The 22,622-nt window shown below is 38.8% G+C and overlaps 1 protein-coding gene across 1 annotated transcript in view; it reads right to left on the reverse strand.

The window, feature by feature from the left end:
- PHLPP2 (PH domain and leucine rich repeat protein phosphatase 2) overlaps positions 1-22,622 on the reverse strand; it is a 73,763-nt gene that overhangs the window by 27,370 nt on the left and 23,771 nt on the right. Inside the window, exons 4-6 of the mRNA XM_038538423.1 lie at positions 9,093-9,283; positions 2,221-2,346; positions 770-924 (exon numbers count right to left, since the gene is read on the reverse strand). Of these exons, the coding sequence (XP_038394351.1) occupies positions 770-924; positions 2,221-2,346; positions 9,093-9,283 (472 nt within the window). The remainder of the gene's footprint in view (positions 1-769; positions 925-2,220; positions 2,347-9,092; positions 9,284-22,622) is intronic.

Genomic DNA, 22,622 nt, shown 5'->3' on the forward strand with positions numbered 1-22,622 from the left:
GGAGGTAAGGTGGGTGGAAGGTAGGAAGGGGGAATATATTCTAACAAAGAAATTGGAAAATAGGGATGCCCGGGTGGTTCAGCGGTTTGGCACCTGCCTTCAGCCCAGGGCATGATCCTGGGAACCCAAGATCGAGTCCCACATGGAGCTCCCTGCATGGAGCCTGTTTCTCTCTCTGCCTATGTCTGCCTCTTTCTGTGTCTCTCATGAATAAATAAATAAAATCTTAAAAAAAAAAAAAGGAAAATATATGGGCCATAGTCCCTTAGGAGTGAAAGGATTCTTTTATCATAAAAGAAAGGTTTCATAGCTGTCAAAAGGCTTAGAAGTTAGCATTAGCAGGTACACAGGAAAGATAAAAGCTCTGAACTGGGAGTGGAATTCTTAAAATTAGGCCTATTTTCTTTAAGTTATTTAAATTTGACACTTATGATTCAAAAACTTGCCATATACTCAATCTCTCAATTTACCCTGGCTTCAGATCATGCATCAACTGCCAGTGATTTATGTAACAAGAGTAGCCAGATCAACGGCAGCTCAACTTTGCCTCTATAACAGAACATTTGCATCTATCTTCTGTTTCATGGAGGGGAAAGGGAATACTAAATTAAAACTGTATGAATAAAAAAATTTACTTCCTCTTCAAAATGGAGAGGAAATTTTCAAATATATATGACGGTAAACATGCTCACTTCCAGGTACACATGACTAAGACAATGATCACAACTTGGTTTGAGTAAGTTAGTCTGGAAACCCATTCTCCTCATACCTGTACAGAGTGTCAAGGCCCCCTGGTCTTTCCAACTGCATGAAGTTGTGTCGCAAATTGAGGTAGGTGATATCTTGACTGTAGAAGAGATGCTCAGGAACCTCCTCAAGGCTGTAACATGAGAGGTCAACAGTGCTGATTCGCTGGGACACCACCTGAATACAGTCAAAGACAAGAGCCATCTGAGCTAGCACCAAATGTCTCTCATCCAGCACAGGAACAAATAACATTTACACAAAAAGGTGGTAATTTTAAAAATTGGAAAGAGAAATAGGTAATGACATCTAATTATTCATTTATAAAAATCCGTTTCTGTTTTTCCTAAAACCATAACCTGCATGAAACACACAATGGTGTAAGTTACAGTGCCTATAAGTAAAAACTCAAAAAATACAAATCATAAAAATGGAAAGTTAACATTTCACCCAAGAAGTTGACAGCATTCAAAATAACTACACAAAACTTTGGGAGGCAGTGTCATTTTGAAAGCCATGGCCTTCTGTATCCACACGACTCTGCTACTTACTAGTGCAGTTTCTGCATCTGGTGTGAGGATAAAATTAAATAATCCAGCATACAGTACATTGCTCAGTATGCAAAAGATGCTCAAAAAATATTAACTTCTCTTTGTAAGGTCAACAGAATGGAATGGCTACTTAAAATTGAGACTAGTTTTATTTTGAAGAGATTTTATTACCACTACAATATATGTACAGAAAATTCAATAAAACCAAAACAAGTTTTTATTTCTATAACGGCATGCTTATAAAAGATGGGTTGTGAAAATTGGTCTAAAAATCAAACAAAATAACACTGGAAAAGTCATTCATGTTTTATGGCATCTCATTACACAAAATGATCCTTTATGTAACTATTTAGCTCCAAAAGGAAAAATGTGCTAAAATTCTGCAAAGATAGCTAGGATAACAAGAGAATTTGAAAGTGCAACATAATTTTAGAGCACTTCATCTTTAAAGATTAAAAAAGCAGAAATGATGTTGAAAAGCTAATCATCCTCAGCATACAGAACAATGCTTTGTGACAGGAGCACAGGTCACATCCCATGATAAGTCCAAATTTAAAGGGGTTCGTCACAGCTATGCTAAATAAATACAGGCTGAGAAGCACGAGGCTAGGAATGATGAAATGGCTCTATCACTGACCACAGTGGTTCAGGCAGTCAATTCATTCAAGACCCCATATTCTTATCACAGAGATGGAGGAAAGGTAAATGTACCTGGAAACACTTTTAAAAGCTTTTTGTACTACGCAAATATAAATAATTAGGACCTGTGGATTTCCATTATTTCAGCCATTACATACTTACAGGGACCTAAAGTAAGATATATAAAAATTATATTTCACACTCTTGGGAGTGAGTTCTGTTTCAAAATACATTTCTACTGGACTTTCACATTCTCCCCACAACAAGATGTCTGACAGCTTATCACCTTGGATGCCTGTCGCTGCCATCTCTGGCACTCAGCCAGAGTCTCAAAGCTGACATGATAGGTCTGAGCTTGGGCTCCAGCTGAGCTGAATGCGAGGGAATGCTGCCGCCGCTTCACTTCTTCTACCTGAAGAGGAGGAGGGAAGAAAACCAGAACCAAGAAAAAAAATCCTAGTTAGAGAGCAAAGGACAAGACAATTTTTTAAAATAGGCAAAAGATGTTAATAGACATTTCTCCAAAGAAGATTGAGAAATGGCCAGTAATGACAAGAAATGATGTTCAACATCACTACTTATTAGATAAATGCCAATCAAAACTGAAAGATACCACATCACATTTGCTAGGATAGACAGAATTTAAAATAGTAAACAACAAAAGTTAGATGACAAGTATTAGCAAGTTATGTGGAGAAACGGGATCCTCCATACACAGCAGTGGGAATGTAAAACGGTGCAGCTACTTTGGAAAACAGTCTGGTAATTCCCCAAAGGGTTAAACATAGAGTTACCATGTGACCTAGAATTCCACTCCTAGATATATACTCAAGAGAACTGAAAACATACACCCACACAAAAACTTGTACACAAATTAGAGCAGCAATTTCCTAATAGCCCAAAGGTGGAAACAAACCAATGTCCATCCATCAACAGGTAAATATACATACAAAATGTGGTATATTCAAACAATGGAATATTACTTAGCCATCAACAGAAGATACTGATGCACACTATTATATTAACACATGTGAACTTGAAAAGATTATGTGAAGTGAAAGTCACAAAGAACAGTATACTGTGATTTCATATATATGACATATCCAGAGTCAGCAAATCTGTGTAGACAGGAAGTAGATGGATGACCAGGTGCCTCAGGGCTGGGGAAAAAATGGGGGAGATGATGGCTAAGGAGAGCAGGCTTTCTCTTCAGGATCATGAAAGTATTCTAAAATTGATTGTGGTGATGGTCACAAAGCTCTATGAATAGACTAAAAGCCACTGAATTGTACCCTTTAAAAAAGCAAATTATACGGTATATAAATTACGTCTCAATAAAGCTGTTTAGAAAAAGCAAAGGCATACTTAGCAAGTATGTCAAAGCAACAGAACTCGGGGCATACTCATAAATGTAAATGTATTTATTAATTCTTCTGTAAGTCACAACATAATCTCAATTTGATAATTAAATATTTGTTGTGTGGATACATTCTACTGTTCTGTGTGCTGGAAACAGGCAGGGGAAAAACAACACCCCTGCCCTTGGTGGAGTTTGTATTTGAGAATAAACAAACACTCTAACACCAAAACAGTGACATAATGTAGCATAACATATGAGTAATCTCAAGAAAAAGAAAACAGGGGAAAGGCTTGGAGAATAGGGCAGTCATGGAAGGACTCACTGAGATAACACGTGAACAAAGATGCTAAGGGGGTCGGGGTGGAAAGCTCCTGGGCAAGGAACATTCCATGCACAGCAGCAGCAAGCGTAAGTCCCTGTGATGCAAGGCCTCATGCCACATTTCAGAACACAAGAGTCTCTAGACCCACGTGGCAAGAGCCAAAGTCTCCACTGCAAAAGGAAGACAGTTCCAACCCTCTCCACCCATACTGCAGTGCCATGGAGGTAGCTGCCTACCTGCAGAGTGCCCTGGTCTGCTCTTTGCACTCCTTTCCTCTCTTACTTAGCGCTGGGCTAGATGTCATTTTTTACTTCCTCCAGGGCTGAAGTAGAAGGGGAGGAATGACAGGAAAGATAAAAGCTCTGCTTGTCTTGTTCTTACTAGACAAGCAGAGTCATAACCTGACTTCACAGATCTGGCCCTAGCAGATTTTAAATGGAGGCTTTTCCTCAATAGGTCTTTTTAAGGGTTCTTTTGGTCACCCCCACCCTAATCCAAACAACAATGGCTTCTCACTTACAGATCCCTTGACCTGGCTAATGCATGCTATTCCAGCAGTTGACTACTCCCTCCTCAGACATGAAGGAATCCTGTAGTCCACTGACAGCCTGTCCTCAAGGGAAGTCTATTTCCCCTTCAAGATGGACCTACTAGACAAGTTCTAAGAGAATCCACCCACTGGCCTTTTTTCTCTCAACCCATCTGGGTCACATACTAACAAACCCAAGGAGCACACAATGATCCCAATGGTGAGCTAGGCTCTTAGGCTACCTGGCTGCTCTGGTGACAGACTCATGTCTTGGCCTCAAGACTTCTTGGTCAGAGGGCAGGATACCAATCCACTATGGTCCCCTTACTTCAGGGTACCCATATTTAGCTCTCATGAGTTCTGCTGAAACCTCTTTCACTAGACTGAAGAAAAAGGCAGAAACCTCCTCCATTTCCCATTGAGGTGGCTATAGGGATTCATAGCACAATAGTTGTTCTCTTCAAAGCATTTCTCCCCCCAAATCCAACAACCCAATTCACATAGCTTTGATGAAGATGAAGTCTTTATAGTTATGGAACCACTTACATCTTTGTCTGACATCTCACTTTGATATGTCCTAACTATTGAATCTTGGTGAGTCAGCTGCAAACTTCCAAATTATACTCATAAATCATTAGGTTTCTGGTGCCAAGTAAAGACTGAATCAAATAGCAGAAACAAAACAATTTAAGCAGAAAAGATCCCAATAAGACGACCTGGGTGGCTCTGTCAGTGAAGCATCTGACTTTGGGGATCCCTGGGTGGCTCGGTGGTTTAGTGCCTGCCTTTGGCCCAGGGCATGATCCTGGGGTCCCGGGATCAAGTCCTGTATCAGGCTCCCTGCATGGAGCCTGCTTCTCCCTCTGCCTGTGTCTCTGCCTGTGTCTCTGCCTCTCTCCTCTCCCTCTCTCTCTCATAAATAAATAAATAAAATCTTAAAAAAAGAAAAAAAAATATCTGAATTTGGCTCAGGTCATGATATCACCAGGGTCCTGAGATGGAGCCCTACTTTGGACTTCGTGTTCAGCAAGGAGTCTGCTTGTCCCTCTCCCTCTGTCTCTCCCCACCACTCTTGCATGCTCATGCTTTTTCTCCAATAAATAAAATCTTAAAAAAAAGAAAAGATCCCAATAAAATTAAATAATATTCATAACATTCAATTGCAATGCTCACAATAGGAATATTTTGTATTAGTAATAAATCATGCAAATCAGTGTCAAAATAAAGGATCTTATTGAAATGAAGAACAGATACTAATGACTGTTTTAGAACAATCTTTTAAATATTTTACTATGGGATATTTGACACAGAAAAATATACTCATAAAATCAAATACTGAGAAAGGTTTGTAAATCTGAGATTCTCTTTCTGCCTTTCCCTCTGCTTCCCCCCACTCCCGCCCTTGCACTCACACTCTCTACCTTTCTTTTTCCCTCTTTTGCACACACGTGCTCTAAACTAAATAAATAAATCTTTAAAAAAAAATGCTTTTGAGATTCATCCTTATTTTGATGTATATCAGCAGTTTATTCCTTTTTATTGCTCAGTAATATTCCATTGTGTGGAATGTGCCACATTTGTTTATCATTTTCACCAGTAGTCAATGAACATATGGTTTTTGACAACTGAATAAAGCTGCTATGAACATTCACTTAAAGTCTTTGTAAAGACAGATGTTCATTTCCCAATACCTATGAGAAATGCTGGGCCATCTGATATGCATATGTTTAAGTTTATAAGAAATGAAAAACTGTTTTCCAAAGTGACTGTACTCCCATCAATGATGTAGGAGCATTCCAGTTGCTCCTCATCTTTGCTAAATTTGGTACTTATCAGTCTTTTGATTTTAGTTATCCTAGCAGTATAGTAGAATCTCTCTGTGATATTGACTTGCATTTCCCTAATGACTCATAATGGTGAGAATCTTCCTATGTACTTACTTGCCATCTGAAGATCTTCACTGGTAAAGGATCTGCTCAACTCTTCTGCCTTTTTACTAGGTTATCTGACTTTGTCTCACTGTGGTATAAAAGTTCTTTATGTATTCTGGAGACAGTCCTTTGTTGCAGATAAACTCTCATTAAAATGTTTTGTATGGAGACATCTGGATGGCTCAGTTAAGTGTCCGCTGTCTGCCTTCCACTCAAGTCATGATCTTGGGGTCCTAAGATCAAGCCCTATGTAGGGCTCCCTGCTCAGCAGGGTGTCTGCTTCTCCTTCTCCCTCTGCCCCTCCCCTGGCCCATGCTCTCTCTCTCCCAAATAAATAAACAAACATCTTTTTTAAAAAATGTTTTGTATGATGTTAATATAACCAATTTTCTTTTGGTTGCTATTTGATTAGCACAATTTTCCCACCATTTCACATTCAATCTTCTAAGTGTTGGGAAGATCTCTTATAACAAGTACTGGGATTTTAAATGACAACTTGACAATCACAATTAGTATGATTACGGATATATTTCGATATGTTCCTGTCACTATAATTTATGATAATTCATCACCTAATCATTTTGTTCCTTTCTCTCCATTCTTTTCCTGCCTTCTTTTAGCATTACAAATTTTTGATATTTTCTTTTCCCATTCTACTTTTAGTGGCTATCCTATAAATTTTTACATTCATACTTAAGGTTTTTTCCTAATAAAGTTAAAAGTTACTTGGTGTTTCTATTCTCTTATTCCAAGACTGTATCACATGTTACTCATTGAACATACCACTACATCTTAAATATCATTCAGGGTAGTTTGAGCATTAGTAGCTTAAATTATATTTAAAATACAAAAGAAAAAAAAATAAAATAAAATACAAAAGAGCTCTTGGGTGGCTCAGTGATTGAGCATCTCCTTTTGGCTCAGGTCGTGGTCCTGGGGTCCTGGGATCAAGTACCACATCGGGCTCCTCACAAGCCTATGTCTCTGCCTCTCTCTGTGTCTCTCATGAATAAATAAAATCATTTAAAATATATAAAAATGATAAAATACAAAAATTTAAACTTTTTACAATCAGTATTAACTTTACCACTATATTTTATCAATATCTGCACTCATCACTGTTTCTTATTTTTTGTACCTTCTCTTTGAATTTCCTTTCCTTTGTTGTATTCTTTTCTTTTTGGGGGGCAGGGGGATATCTTTTTTTTTAACCTATTTTTTTCATTCTATCTTTTAGCCTCCAAGACTGAACCAGGTTCCTGCCCCTGGTTGATACTGGAGTGTGCACATTCATTCAGTGGGGGCTTGTTCACTTCCTGGTCACAAATCTGGTCACAGATCACATAACTGAGTCCTTCCACCTCTCTAGAACCACAGCTAGAACAAGACTTGGTTCCAGTAAGTTTGTTAACAGCAGTTTTGGGGCTGGTTATTCTTTTATTTTTGTTATCTCCAGCATTCCTTTGGGAGCAGAGAATCTACCATTCATCTCCTGTTCAAGGAATAAGCCTAGTCCAGGTTCCTCTCATCAACAGAGGACTTTTAAACCCAAAAACTTATATAAGACTGGCACAACCTTTCAGGCCCAGAACCCAGGAGGCCCTCAGATTCAGACCCACTCACCATGTACATTTCTATTTTATATTCTATAACCTAGCTATGTCTTTTTATATATTTACATTTTGAATATATTTTATCTATATTGCTGTGCATCTGGACCATTTTGGACATCTCAAAGCATAAATTCACTAGGTCACTTTGTCTGGAAGTTTTCTAAAATTCAGACTGTTTTGTGATATTCAACATGGAAAATAAACAAAATGATGTATAGCTTCATATAAATATTAACATATCTGTTTCCAGTCATCTTTCAGTTTGACAGACTTGCAAGTGAACTCTCTGCCTAGGATGGGGAATTCTTTAGCACAGTCCAGAAATAGACTAGAGAGGTCTAGAGAGGTGCTAGAGAGGTGCTTGTGACCACTCCTGACTTTCAATTTTATTCTAATGAGGAAAAAGGAGAAGCTGGAAAGAATCTATTTTGGGGATGGATGTGGCAGGAGGCTACAAGTGGCAGCACTCTATCTGGGTGTAATCAGTGCCTATCTAGCAGTAGAGGCAGAGGTATCAACAAATGGGTTCCACAGCAGAATTTGGGGTATGGACAGACTTTGGACCTCCCAGAAAATCTATGATATAAATAAACTTGTTTTATGTTTAAATTAGCCTGAGTGGGTGGCATGCCTGGGTGGCTCCATCGGTTAATCATCTGACTTGGTTTCAGCTCAGGTCATGATCTCATGGGTCTTGAGGTTGTGAGATCATGAGATTGTGAGATTGAACCCAGCATTGGTTCTGCACTCAGCAGGGAGTCTGCTTCTCTTCTCCCTCTCCCTTTGCCCTCTCCTTGCTTGCACACTCTCTCTAAAATAAATAAATCGTTTAAGTTTTTCTAAAGATTTTATTTATTTATTCATGAGAGACACAGGGAGAGAGAGGCAGAGACATAGGCAGAGGGAGAAGCAGGCTCCCCTATGTGGGACTTGATCTCTGCACCCCAGGATTACGCCCTGAGCTGAAGACAGACACCCAACCACTGAGCTACCCAGGTGTCCCAATAAATGAATCTAAAAAAAAAAAATTTAGGGGCAGCCCGGTGGCTCAGTGGTTTGGCGCCACTTTCAGCCAAGGGCGTGATCCTGGACACCTGGGATCGAGTCCCATGTCGGGCTCCCTGTGTGGAGCCTGCTTCTCCCTCTGCCTGTGTCTCTGGTTCTCTCTCTCTCTCTGTCTCTCATGAGGAAATAAATAAAACCTTAAAAAAAAAAAATTTAGCCTGAGTAGGTTTCTTCTGGTTAAACCTAAGAACTCTAAAAAACAAACTTTATAATGCAATCTTAAATAATATTAATCCTGGCTTCTTTAAAAAGATGTGGGTAAAGTGCTGAAAAGCAAATGTGATTTAAATTAAGAAGATCAAACAAATGAAGAATAATTCATTTTTTATGAGTCTTACCTTTCCCCCAACCAGAGGCAAAATGTGCATCTTTCCAGTCTGACAATCCTTCACTGAGGAAACGATGAGGCAGGTGCCACAGAGAACAACTAGGCGTTCAGCCCACTTATGCAGCTGGGTCTTTCCCTTGCGTACGTTATAGATGCCAGACAGAAGGATTCGATCCAGATGATCCATCTGGCATGGTTTTTCTACAAGAAAAAAGAACTTCAGAAATCACCATTCAAGTAATAGACTCTTGTAAGGAAAAAGAAAGTATTGTGTGTCAACATTCAGCAACCTTGTTTACAGATTTAAGTTATCAAAGCAATATAAATATTACAAAATAAGATCTCAGTCCTAAAATGTTATCCATCACTGAAGTTATACAATGGAAGTACTGTGGATTTAGTGCTAGGGACCAAGATTTTATTTTGGATGCTACTGTTAATTCTTCTTCCAACACAGTCCCACGTACAGAGAAAGGCATAGACTTGGGGGCCAGATATGCAAACCTGAGTTTGAATTCTGGTTCTGACACTTAACTTTGTTTCTCTGAACTACTTAACATAATCACTGAGGTTGACTTTCTTCACTTACAGTTTGGATCATAATACTACTTTAGGGTTTTCTTATTTTAAAAAATTAGGATAATTAATGTAAAGTACTGAGCATAGTTCTAGGTAACAAAAGTCACTGAAAGGGACACCTGGCTGGCTTAGCAATTGAGCGCCTGCCTTCGGCCCAGGGCATGATCCTGGAGTCCCAGGATCGAATCCCACATCAGGCTTCCTGTATGGAGCCTGCTTCTCCCTCTGCCTGTGTCTCTGCCTGCCTGCTCCTCTCTCTCTCTCTCATGAACTAATAACATCTTTTTTTTTTTAAGTACTGAATAAATGACCGTCACTATTGTGATTAGTCTATTCTAGAAGGAAGAAATTAATAAATATGGGAGCTTTCTGGTTCTGTACACATTACTCCATTTTCCTGTTCCTTGTGAGGAAAAGCTTATGGCTGATATTTCAATCCACTATCCCAGTCATGGTGGCAGAGGCTCATATGTGCATTCAAGAGCTGTTTTCTTTTTGTATTTCTTAAAAATCTTTGTAAGGCTGAGATAAAGTGAACAAAACAGCACATGATGACAGAAGACAGGTTCTTGATTAAAGCCCAGCTAAAACCAAACTAACTCTACACAGAAATGAATACGAGCAGCACATTAGTATGAGGTGGTTGGTATAAACAGCAATAAACTGGGAAGGGAGAAAATCACATTGTACTTGATATTATTAGAGAATTGATTACAGAGCCTGGGCATCACGTTGCCCTTTTAGGTATGTTTTCCCATATATGATCTGAGGAAATGGGTTAGATGGCTTCAGAGCTTTCAAACTTTGTACGCGATCACTAGCCCTAGGAGAAAACCAAGTCTCCTTGTATTTAAGGCCAATCCTCTCATCTATATTCCAAACACCACCTTTCTCAGGGAGTTTGGTTCTTCTCTCTTCTCACTCTTCAACTCCACCCTCTTCATTGTTCCTGCCAAAGCTACAAAAACATTTGTGTTTTTTCCCATGCTCTCTGAGGCTCAACTGTGGAATTCCTTTAGTCAGTGACTCCAATTTCTGTGTGCCTAAGACTTAATATGTGAGAACAGTTTAAAATGTGAGACACGGGCAGCCTGGGTGGCCTAGCAGTTTAGTACCGCTTTCAGCCCAGGGCGTGATCCTGAAGACCCGGGATCGAGTCCCACGTCAGGCTCCCTGCATGGAGCCTGCTTCTCCCTCTGCCTGTGTCTCTGCCTCTCTCTCTCTCTCTCTCTCTCTCTGTGTGTCTCTCATGAATAAATAAAATCTTTTAAAAAATTAATAAATAAAATAAAATAAAATAAAATATAAAATAATAAAATAAATAAAATAAAATAAATAAAATAAAATAAAATAAAATAAAATATGGGACGCTGACATCCACCCACAGACAGTCTAATCCACAGGGCCTGGGATGGAACACAGGAAAATATATTTTTAACAACTATTCCAAGTAGTTTAAATGCAGGTGGTCCACAAACCATATTTTGAAAAACTATAAGCTTACTTTTTTGAGGCTCTTTTCTTCTCATTTGTCCCTCTATAGTAGCTAGCTATCTCTGTTATCTCACCTCCAATTTACTCAATTTTCTTCAATCTGGCTTCCAGCCTCCAGACTGCCCTATCCGAAAGATGATAATGGCCCTCAGATTTCTATCTCCTGCTTCAGTCTTCCCTTGGTTCCAATCTCATATATCTAATTCTCTCCTGGACATGTCCAACAGACGTCCCCATTCACCTCAAATTTCCAGCATCAGACTGGAAAGGAACAAAACTATCTTTATTTGCAAACGAAAGGATCTTGTATGTAGAAAATCCTAAGTGAGCCACAAAAAACACAATTATAACCAACAAATGAGTTCAGCCAACTTGCAGGATACAAAAAATTTTTTGCTGTATTTTTTTTAAGATTTATTTTTATTTGAGAGACAAAGGGTGAGAGAGAGAGAGAGAAAAAAAAACACCTGAGTGGGGGGAGGGGTAAAGGGAGATAAATCCTCAAGCAGACTCCCTGCTGAGTACTGAGAGCTGGATGCATGGCTCAATCCCAGGACCCTGAGACCTGAGCAGAAATCAAGAGTTGGAAGCTTAACCAACTAAGCCACCCAGGCGCCCCAGATAACATTTTTAAAAAATCAATTGTATGTCTAAGCACAAGGAATAAACAATTCAAAAGTAAAATTAAGAAACTAACTGCATCTAAGATAGCATTAAAAACAATAAAACAAAAATAGTATAGTAAAAACTACGAAACATAGTTGAAGGAAATTATAGACCTAATTTCAAAACTTAACTATAAAGTATGGAGCAAGCACACAAAGTACAGTACTTAGGGCACCTGATTTTTGACCTTGGGGTCATGAGTTCAAGCTCCACATTGGGTGTAGAGATTACTTAAAAAAAAAAAAAAAGTACAGTACTGACATAAGGATAGACATAGAGCAATGGATTAGAATTCACAAATAATGTCCCTACATTTATGGACAACTGATTTTTGAGCAGGGTGCCAAGATAACTCAATGGGGGAAATAAAAGTCTTGGTAAATGGTGAACTGGAATACCAAAGGGAAAAGAAAAAAGTCAGATCCCTAACCTAACACTATATACAAAAATTAATCCAAAATGTAAGAACTAAAACTATAAACTCTTAGAAGAAAACATTGGAATAAATCTTACGATCTTAAAAGTCAGTAAAAGGTTTCTTAGGTATCAACACAAAAAAGTTAAAGTGACATGGGGTGCCTGCATGGCTCAGTCGGTTAAGCATCTGCGTTTGACTCAGGTCATGATCCCAGCCTGGGATTGAACCCTGCTTCAGGTTCCCTGTTCAGTAGGGAGTCTACTTCTCCCTTTGCCCAAACCCCACCCTCTGCTTGTGCTGGCTCTCTCTCTCACTCTCACTCTTTCAAATAAAGAAATAAAATCCTTTTATTTTTTTATTTTTTAAATATTTTATTTATTTATTCATGAGACACACACAGAGAGAGAGGCAGAGACACAGGCAGAGGGAGAAGCAGGCTCCATGCAGGGAGCCTGACGTGGGACTCGATCCTGGGTCTCCAGGATCACACCCTGGGCTGAAGGCAGGTGCTAAACCGCTGAGTCACCCGGGCTGCCCAAGAAATAAAATCCTTTTAAAAAATAAATAAAATTGACAAAAAAGAAAATACAGAAAAATGTACTTCATCAAAAATAAACTCATGTGCTTCAATAAACACCATCAGAAAGTAAAACAATGACTCACAAAGTAAGAGAGAATATTTGCAAATCATATACATAATAAGAGACTTGTATCCAGAATTAAGAACTGTTACAATTCAGCAATAAAGACAAAGAACACAATTAAAAAATGGGCAAAGAATTTGAATAGATATTACTTCAGAGAAGGTATATAAAAGGCCAACAAGCACATAAAAAGATGCTCAATTTCATTATTCACCTGATAGATAAATATCAAAACCACAATAATAGTTCACAAGCAATAGGATGACTATAATTGAAAAAGACAAACACTAAGAAGTGTTGGCGATGATGTAAACAAACACTGCTGTTGTGAAAATAAAATGGTGCAGCCACTTTGGAAAACAGTCTGGTAATTCCTCAAAAGTTTTAACATAGATCCACCATATGATCCAGCAATTCCACTCCTACACCTATATCCAAAAGAACTGAAAACACATGTCCACACAAAAACTTGTACACAGGTGCTTGTTCATAGTAGCATTATTCATAATAGTCAAAAAGTAGAAATAGCCAAAATGTCCATCAACTGATGAATGCATAAACAAAATGTGGCATTATCTACACAATGGAATACTGTTTGGCCATAAAAAGAAATGAAGAACTGATAATATACTACGACATGGATGAGCCTTGAAAATATTAAGTAAAAGAAGCTAAAGCCAGGGCAGCCCCGGTGGCGCAGCGGTTTGGCGCCGCCTGCAGCCCAGGGTGTGATCCTGGAGACCTGGGATCGAGTCCCACATAGGGCTTCCTGCATGGAGCCTGCTTCTCCCTCTGCCTGTGTCTCTGCCTCTCTCTCGCTCTCTCTGAATGAATAAATAAATAAATCTTAAAAAAAAAAAAAAAAAAGCTAAAGCCAAATATATATGATTCCACTTAAACGACTTGTTCAGAAAAGGCAAATCCATAAAGGCAGGAGGTTCATCACCATTAAACAAGATGTGGGGTCTCATTTTATGGTGATGAAAGCAGACTAAAATCAGACTATGGTGATGGCTGCATAAATCTCCAAATATACTAAAAAGCACTGAATTGTACATTTTTAAAAGGGTGTTATAGGCTATGAATTATATCTCAATAAAACTGCTTTTAAAAAATCTCATTATTCCCCCCAAACATGCCAATGGCTTTTATATTCCCCATCCTGGTTAATAGTATCACCTAACACAAAGTTGGCTAAATTATGTAAAAAAAAAAAAATGGGACTTCATATGGTTTACCATGCTTTCAAATTGCCTAACAGTCTTTTTAAAAGTTTACATGAAACATGTAACAAAGATGTTCTATCTTATAGTGGATATATAATTCTCTGAGTCTCTTCTTTCTTGGCCTTATTTCTAAAGAAATTTATTTTATTACAGAAAAACTCCTAAATCAATCCATCACCACTCTCAGAAGGGAACATTCAACTGTGTTCTGGATAATTTATTTGTATATGAAATAACATGCTGTTTGTTAATTTTAGAGTTTGCTAGACATTCAGAGGGCCTCCAGTCTCTGATCTTCTGAAAGTGATTTAAAAAAATAAATAAAAATGAAAAAACAAAAACAAAAACAAAAACCAGAATGAGGGGCACCTGGGTGGCTAAGTTGGTTGAGTGTCCGACTCTTGATCTCAGGGTCGTGAGTTCAAGCCCCACACTGGGCTCCAAGCTGGGCATGGAGACTACTTAAAAAACAAAAAACAACAAAACGAGAATGAGAAAGTTCTAATATTCAGAACGTGTAACAGTTCTAATTAAAAAATAGTTTCAAAAGCCAAGGTTCTAAGTGGAAAATTAAGGGTAATTTTAATTTCCTTATATATTTATATGTCCAAATGTTCTATAAAGAAAATGGAATGTTTCTGTAATTTTAAAAGTTGCTAAAGAAACAATCAAGGGCAACCCTGTACCAATGAGTTCCTTTACTGCCCAGAGTACAATCTCTAAACATCATTTTTCATTAAAATGAATCAGGAGTCCTTAGAAAAAGAGTTTATTTCTGGTCTGAGCCAGACAATGAAAAGATGAGCTTAGGACATCTTGTTGTGCCAGAACTTAATGGAAAATCCAGAATGCTATCAAAAAATCCTGGAATCATGCTGGAAGGACAGTAGCCAATGTAAAGAGCTCCCACTAGCTGAGATGGGACAAACTGAGCAACAAAAGAATACTGGCTGTAATGAGTCAAAACAAACAGATACAAGTCCATGAGCTCACAATGATAGACAAAAAAATTTTTAAAAAGAAATCATACAGACTGTAATGGAGCAGCTATACAAGGAGCCCAAAAAGTAAACAGCTGCAGGCAGATTAAAGAAGAACACCACAATTCAAAATACCACCTAAGCAGTGGCAAGCTTCCCACTGTTTCCTCCTCTGACCTCCCCCAGCCCAGTAGAGGCAGGTGCTGGTGTGGACAGAGAGCTCTAGGAGAAGCCCTCAGGTTGTGTCTTGAGGAATAGAAAAGGGGTCTCCTAACACTCAGAGAGAGTGGAAGAAATTCCTCATTTTTGCTTTCCCTCCCCTTTTCTTCATTTTCTTATGTCCCAGCCCCCAGGAGTGGGGACATAGGCACCTAAAACTCTGAGGGGTGTGAACCTCCCTCTCTTATTAGAAGACCTGCAGTCCCAGTCCTATGAGAGCAGAGTGAAAATCTGTTAATTTCTGGTTTCCTCCTCCCATTGGCAGCCCTGCGGTGTGGATGCCCTTGAGGGAAAAGCCCAACAGGGCAGGCTTTCTAAAGCCCCAGGAAATCGAAAAGAGGAAGGAGCTCTGGAATATGACCCCCGTCAAGCTGTCTAGGAATTCCTATGCTCATGCTTGAGGTATACAAATGTGGCTGGGACCCCAAGCGGCATGCCAAAAACGCTGAAAACTGAACTAATAGGTTCTCCAAAGGGAGAGAAGAAATGCTGAAAAATTATTTGAAGAAATAGAGGAAAACTCCTCAACTGAAAGATATAAACTTATGGATTCAAGAAGTTCAGTGAACTCCAAACAGGATAAAACCAGAGAAATTCTAGCCTAGAGACTATATAATCAAAGTACCGAAAATTAAAGACAAAGTCTTGAGAGAAGCCACAGAAAATGGAAGCACTACTTCTACCAGAACAATTCAAATGACTGCATGAAGGACCTGCAGGAGCTCTCTCTACTAATCTCCCAACTGCTCTGAAGATCTAACGTTAGTTCCAAATAAAAAGTTAAACCAATAAATATTGGCTGATACATTACGAGATAAAAATGAAGTATCTATTTACATTTAAAGAACAAAACAGGAAATTTCACAATAAATTTCAAACTTTTAACAGGCTCTCATACAAAAAAACAAAACAAAACAAAAAAAACTTCTATTTGAAGTATTTCACTAGAACACCTGGCAAATCAGTGGTGGCTAAAGTAATTCCATCATCCAGTTTCATGAATCGAAACAAATCCTTAAGTCTTCCGGTCTTAGTTTCCTGAGTTTAAGACCAAGGAGTTGGATTGGATGATCCCCAGCCATTCTCAGTTCTCATTTTATGGATTCTTCATCCTCCTCGACACTTTCTCTCCAACAACTAAAAGGCGGTGTGTCTTAGATGTTAAAAGGATAAGATTTAGAAGCAGACAGGTGTATCTGTTTCCTGGTTCTGTTATTTGACTGGGACATAGCATAGCCTCTCAGGAATAATAACATTCATCTAGAGGGTTGTAAATATCACCCAAGACAAGGTATACAGAGTGCTCAGCACGTGAGAAAGTGCTCAGCATACAGTAAGGGTATAAAACAAATGCCAATTATTATAATGAAAACTGCTCTAAGCCTCCTTTTCCTACATATAAGAATTTCTTTCAAAGATATCATAACAACTCTTACAGCTTTAACATCCCCGTTTACCCTACTCCCATTATCTGTATGTCCTGAGCTCTAGTTCCCCATTTCCAATGACCTGCCAGACATCTCCAACAGGATACTCACCAGCACTTAAATCAAATATTCCCAAAACCAAGTCAGCACCATCCCCACGAACCAGGTCCATCTCACAATTCAAGTCCTGACATTCTCCTTTTTTTTTTTTTTTTTTTTTTTTTTTAAGTCCTGACATTCTCCTGATGTAATCCTGGCTCCAAAGTTCAGGGTCAGTGTCAACTCTTAGGTTTTCTTCCTCAACTCCCCTTTTCATTTATATGAAAGATCTTTATTTTCTTTTGAACAATATTAAAACAAATAAATTATTGTGAAGTTCAGTAACACAATGGGCACATGTCAGAGTGAACCTCGTTAAAGTCATTTCCGGTACAGTTACAATAAAGCAATAGATAATTTGATAGTTATTTATCTTATAAATAAATTTTATTTATAAATAAATAAATAATAATTATTATTATTATAAATAATTTTATAAGGCAATTCCACCTTATAAAATTGCCTGCTCATTTCACATTGTTCTTTTAATGTTCTTCAGTGAATTGTTGCATTTAAAAAAAAAAAGTCAAAGTTCCATCATGAAATGTACTTCTGTTGATTGACGTATCACCAGTGAATCACATTTTTTTAATTTAAATTCAATTCACCAATGTATAGTATAACACCCAGTGTTCATCACACCATGTGCCCTCCTTAATGCCCATCACCCAGTTACCGCCCCCCCCCCCCCACCTCCCTTTCTGCAACTCTTTGTTTCCCAGAGTTAGGAATCTCTCGTGGTTTGTCTCCCTCTTTATTTTCCCCACCCAGTTTCCCCTCCTCTCCTTATGGTCCCTTTCACTATTTCTTATGTTCCACATATGAGTGAAACCATACGATAATTATCTTTCTCTGACTTCTTTCACTCAGCATAATACCCTCCAGTTCCAACCATGTCAAAGTAAACGGTAGGTATTCATCCTTTCTGATGGCTCAATAATATTCCATTGTATATATAATACCACATCTTTATCCATTCATCTGTCAAAGGACACTGTGGCTCCTTCCACAGTTTGGCTACTGTGGACACTGCTGCTGTGAACATTGGGGTGCAGGTGTCTTGTCATTTCACTTCATCTGCACCTTTGGGGTAAATACCCAGTAGCACGATTGCTGGGTTGTAGGACAGTTCTATTTTTAACTTCTTGAGAAACCTCCATACTGTTTTCCAGAGTGGCTGTACCAGCTTGCATTCCCACGAACAGTGTAAGAGGGTTCCCCTTTCTCCACATCCTTACCAACATTTGTTGTTTCCGGTCTTGTTAATTTTAGCCATTCTCACCGGTGTAAAGTGGTATCACATTAAGGTTTTGTAGTTCCCTGATGGCAAGTGATGTGGAGCATTTTTTCAAGTGCTTGTTGGCCTTGTGTAGGTCGTCTTTGGAGAAATATCTGTTCATGTCCTCTACCCATTTCTTTTTTTTCCTTCAATAATTTTATTTATTCATGAGAGACACGGAAAGAAAAGCAGAGGGAGAAGCAGGCTCCTGGAGGGAAGCCTGATGCAGAACTCAATCCCAGAACCCCAGGATCACAACCTGAGCCAAAGCCAGATGCTCAACCACTGAGCCACCAAGTATCCCTCTTCTGCCCATTTCTTGACTGGATTGTTTTTGGGGTGTTAAGTATGAAGTTCTTCCTACTTTGAAGAAAGATTAGTTGACTATAGAGTTGAGGATCCATTTCTAGGTTTTCTATTCTGTTCCACTGATCTATGTGTCTGTTTTTGTGATGGTACCATGTTGTCTTAATGATCAGGGCACTATAACACAGCCTGAAGTCAGGCATTGTGGTGCCCTCAGCTTTGGTTTTCTTTTTCAACATTCCTCTAGCTATTCAGGGCCTTTTCTGGTTCCATACAAATCTTAGGATTATTTGTTCCAATTCTGTGAAGAAAGTCCATGGTATTTTGATAGGGATTTCATTAAATGTAAAAATTGCTCTGTGTACCATAGACATTTTCACAATATTTATTCTTCTACTCCATGAGCATGGAATGTTTCCCATCTCTTTGTGTCTTCCTCAACTTCTTTCCTAAGTGTTCTGTAGTTTTTAAGAGTACAGATCCTTTACCTCTTTGGTTAGCTTTATTCCTAGGTATCTTATGGTTTTTGTTGCAATCATAAATGGGATCAATTCCTTAACTTTTCTTTCTTCAGTCTCATTGCTAGTGTATAGAATATCTGATATATGTATCCTGGCACACTGCTGAACTGCTGTCTGAGTTCTAGCAATTTTGGAGTGGAGTCTTTTGAGTTCTCCATATACAGTATCAAGTCATCTGTGAAGAGTCTGACTTCTTCTTAGCCAATTTGAATGCCTTTTATTTTTTTGTTGTCTGATTGCTGAGGCTACGACTTCTAGTACAATGTTGAACAACAGTGGTGAGAGTGGGCATCCCTGCTGTGCTCCTGACTTTAGGAAAAAAGCACTGTTTTTCCCCATTGAGAATGACATTTGCTGTGGGCTTTTCATAGGTGGCTTTTATGATATTGAGATATGTTCCCTCCACCCTTAAACTCTGAAGAGTTTTAAGTAAGAAAGGATGCTATATTTTGTAAAATGCTTTTTCTGCATCAATTGAGAGGATCATAATGGTTCTTTTCTTTTATTGATGTGATCTATCATGTTGACTGATTTACTCATTCAACTCTCCTTTTCAATCAGCCATCAACTCATACAGATCATTCCTTCAAAAAGTCTGTCATATGAATAATTCCTTCCCACTCCTCACTTCAGACCCCTATCAATTTACATCCATATTATTATCCACACTGGTGCCAGATTCACCTTCTCTGGCTCACTTGGAACCTGTCACTTCCTGCTGTCATCTACCAAATGAAGACTAAACTCCTGATATTGCACTCAACGCCCAGAACAATCTGGACTCAAATTATCTGTGATTCACAGGACATACGTTGAAATGTCTAATCTCCCATCCCATGTCCTCCTTTTCCTTTCTGCTAAATGAAATCCTGTCAATTTTTTAAAAACCAACTTGGGATCCCTGGGTGGCGCAGCGGTTTAGCGCCTGCCTTTTGCCCAGGGCGCGATCCTGGAGACCCGGGATCGAATCCCACGTTGGGCTCCTGGTGCATGGAGCCTGCTTCTCCCTCTGCCTATGTCTCCGCCTCTCTCTCTGTGTGTGTGACTATCATAAATAAATAAAAATTTTAAAAAAAATAAAAATAAAAATAAAATAAAAATAAAAATAAAAAACCAACTCAAATACTACTTCTTCACAAAGATTTCTCTGATTCTAGAGATCTCCCTGATTTTTCAGAGAACAGTGATAAGGTACTTCCTTACCAGCTATCAAAATATATCATATAGGCATATTAACTAAAATAATTTTGGTATTAGCACAAATTGGCCAATGTAACAGGATAGAATCTAAAAATAGACCACTGCCTGTGTAAGAACTTAAAAATAATAAAGATATTTCAGATCGTAGGAAAAGGATAAGCTATTCCATAAATGTTGTTGGGACAAATGGCTGTCTACCTACAGAGAAAAAGTAAAGTTAGATCCCGATCTTATGCATATTTTAAGAATATCAAAGTATTGGGAAGCCCCGGTGGCGCAGTGGTTTAGCGCCGCCTGCAACCCGGGGTGTGATCCTGGAGACCCAGGATCGAGTCCCACATTGGGCTTCCTGCATGGAGTCTGCTTCTCCCTCTGCCTGTGTCTCTGCCTCTCTCTTTGCTCTCTATGAATGAATGAATAAATAAATCTTTAATTTATGACTGATAAATAAATCTTTAATTTATGACCTAGGAAAAGGAAGGAATATAAATGCATTAAAAGAAGACTCATCAAATCTAAACAGGACTTCTACACAATAAAAAACAATAAATTTAAGGATAAGTTATAGGCTGAAAACAATTTTTGTCACAAATATAGTAGGCAAAGGATGTGTACTAAGAATAAATACAGAAGTCCTTTAGATCAATATGAAGGGACACCTGGGTGGCTCAATGGTTGAGCATCTGCCTTTGGCTAGGGCGTCCAATGTCTCTGCTTCTCTGTATCTCTCATTGAATGAATAAATAAAATCTTTAAAAAAAAAAAAAGGAATATGGTATAGAAAGAAATGCTCAGGCTGGGACTTATTCTGAGACACAGAGCCCTAGAACTACAACTTCCCTAGTAAATCACGCTTTCTGGACTCCTTTTTTTCATACACAAATCAAGAGTTCACTGATGTGCTCTCTTAATCTCTGATTGATCATGCTACCTACTCATCTTTAGTCAATTATGTTATTTCCACAGCTTTTACCATGAATTTCCACTGAGCAGTCATTCCACTAACTTCACTTTTCCCCAGAACTCCCTTTCCAGAAAGACTGATAATGAACATTTGCATAAGAGCTGCTCAGCATACTGGGTACCTTTTAGATCCAGCAAGCACAGCAACATTAACTGGTTTGAACTTGGCCCTAATGACTCTGGCCTCATTAACACTGTATTCTAGCTAACTTACCAGACTCTATACATAAAATATTTAAAGCTGACTACTAAGCTGTTTGCTGCTAAGAGAATATTTCACAGATATTTTTCCTTCTGTTAACAGTGGTTATCTCTGGATTTGGGAACTGAGGGGTGGGAGGATCAGGTGAGAGGGAAGCATTCTTTTTGTGACGGTTTTAAGATATGTCCACAAATTCTTTGATAGTGCTCTCTCCAGAAGGTAGGGCCAAATTAATTTCCCTCTCTATTGGGTGGGCTGTAAATGGTGGCTTACTTCTACTAAACAGAAGGTGGTAAAAATGCCAATGACTTATGAGGCTAGGTCATGAAAAACACTGAGGCCTTGTGTGTGTGTGTGTTTGCATGGCCATCTGTCTGTCTCTTACCGACAGAAGCTAGTTGTCATGTTATAAAGACACTCAGGCAGGGCAGCCCCGGTGGCGCAGCGGTTTAGCGCCGCCTGCAGCCCAGGGCGTGATCCTGGAGACCCTGGATCGAGTCCCACGTCAGGCTCTCTGTATGATGCCTGCTTCTCCCTCTGCCTGTGTCTCTGCCTCTCTCTCTGTCTCTATGAATAAATAAATAAAATCTTTAAAAAAAAAAAAAAAAAAAAAAAAAAGACACTCAGGCAGTCTTAAAAAAGAGGTCCACAAAATGAAGAACTGAGATCTCTGGCCAAAAGCTGGTAAGCCATTCAAGTGAGCCATGTTAGAAATGATTCTTCCAGCCATCAAGCTTTTGGATGGCTATACCTTCAACCAACAGAGTGAATATAATCTCATTCAACCCAAACTAGAACCATCCAACTAAATTACTCCTAGATTTCTGACCCACAAAAACTATATGTGATAATAAATATTTATTATCATTTTAAGTCACAAAGTACTTTTTTTTTTTAGGATTTTATTTATTTATTCATTCATGAGAGACACACAGAGAGGCAGAGACAGAGGGAGAAGCAGGCTCCTTGCAGGGAGCCTGATACAGGACTTGATCCCAGCACCAGGGATCACACCCCGAGCCAAAGGCAGATGCTGAACCACTGAGCCACCCAGGTGTCCCCACAAAGTACTTCTTTAAAGTTTATTTATTTATCTATTTAGTAATCTCTATGTCCGACATGAGCTGCATGTTCTACCAACTGAGCCAGCCAGGTGCCCCGTAAGTTACTTAGTCTTTTTTTTTAAGATTTTATTTATTTGAGACAGAAAGAGAGAGAGGGAGGGGGGGGAGGGAGGGAGGGAGCGCATATGCACACAAGCAGGGGAAGGGGCAGAGGGAGAGAGAGAGAATCATAAGACTCCATAGTGAGCACAGA

This window comes from Canis lupus, chromosome 5, assembly GCF_011100685.1.
Source record: "Canis lupus familiaris isolate Mischka breed German Shepherd chromosome 5, alternate assembly UU_Cfam_GSD_1.0, whole genome shotgun sequence".
In the NCBI taxonomy this organism is placed as follows: domain Eukaryota; kingdom Metazoa; phylum Chordata; class Mammalia; order Carnivora; family Canidae; genus Canis; species Canis lupus.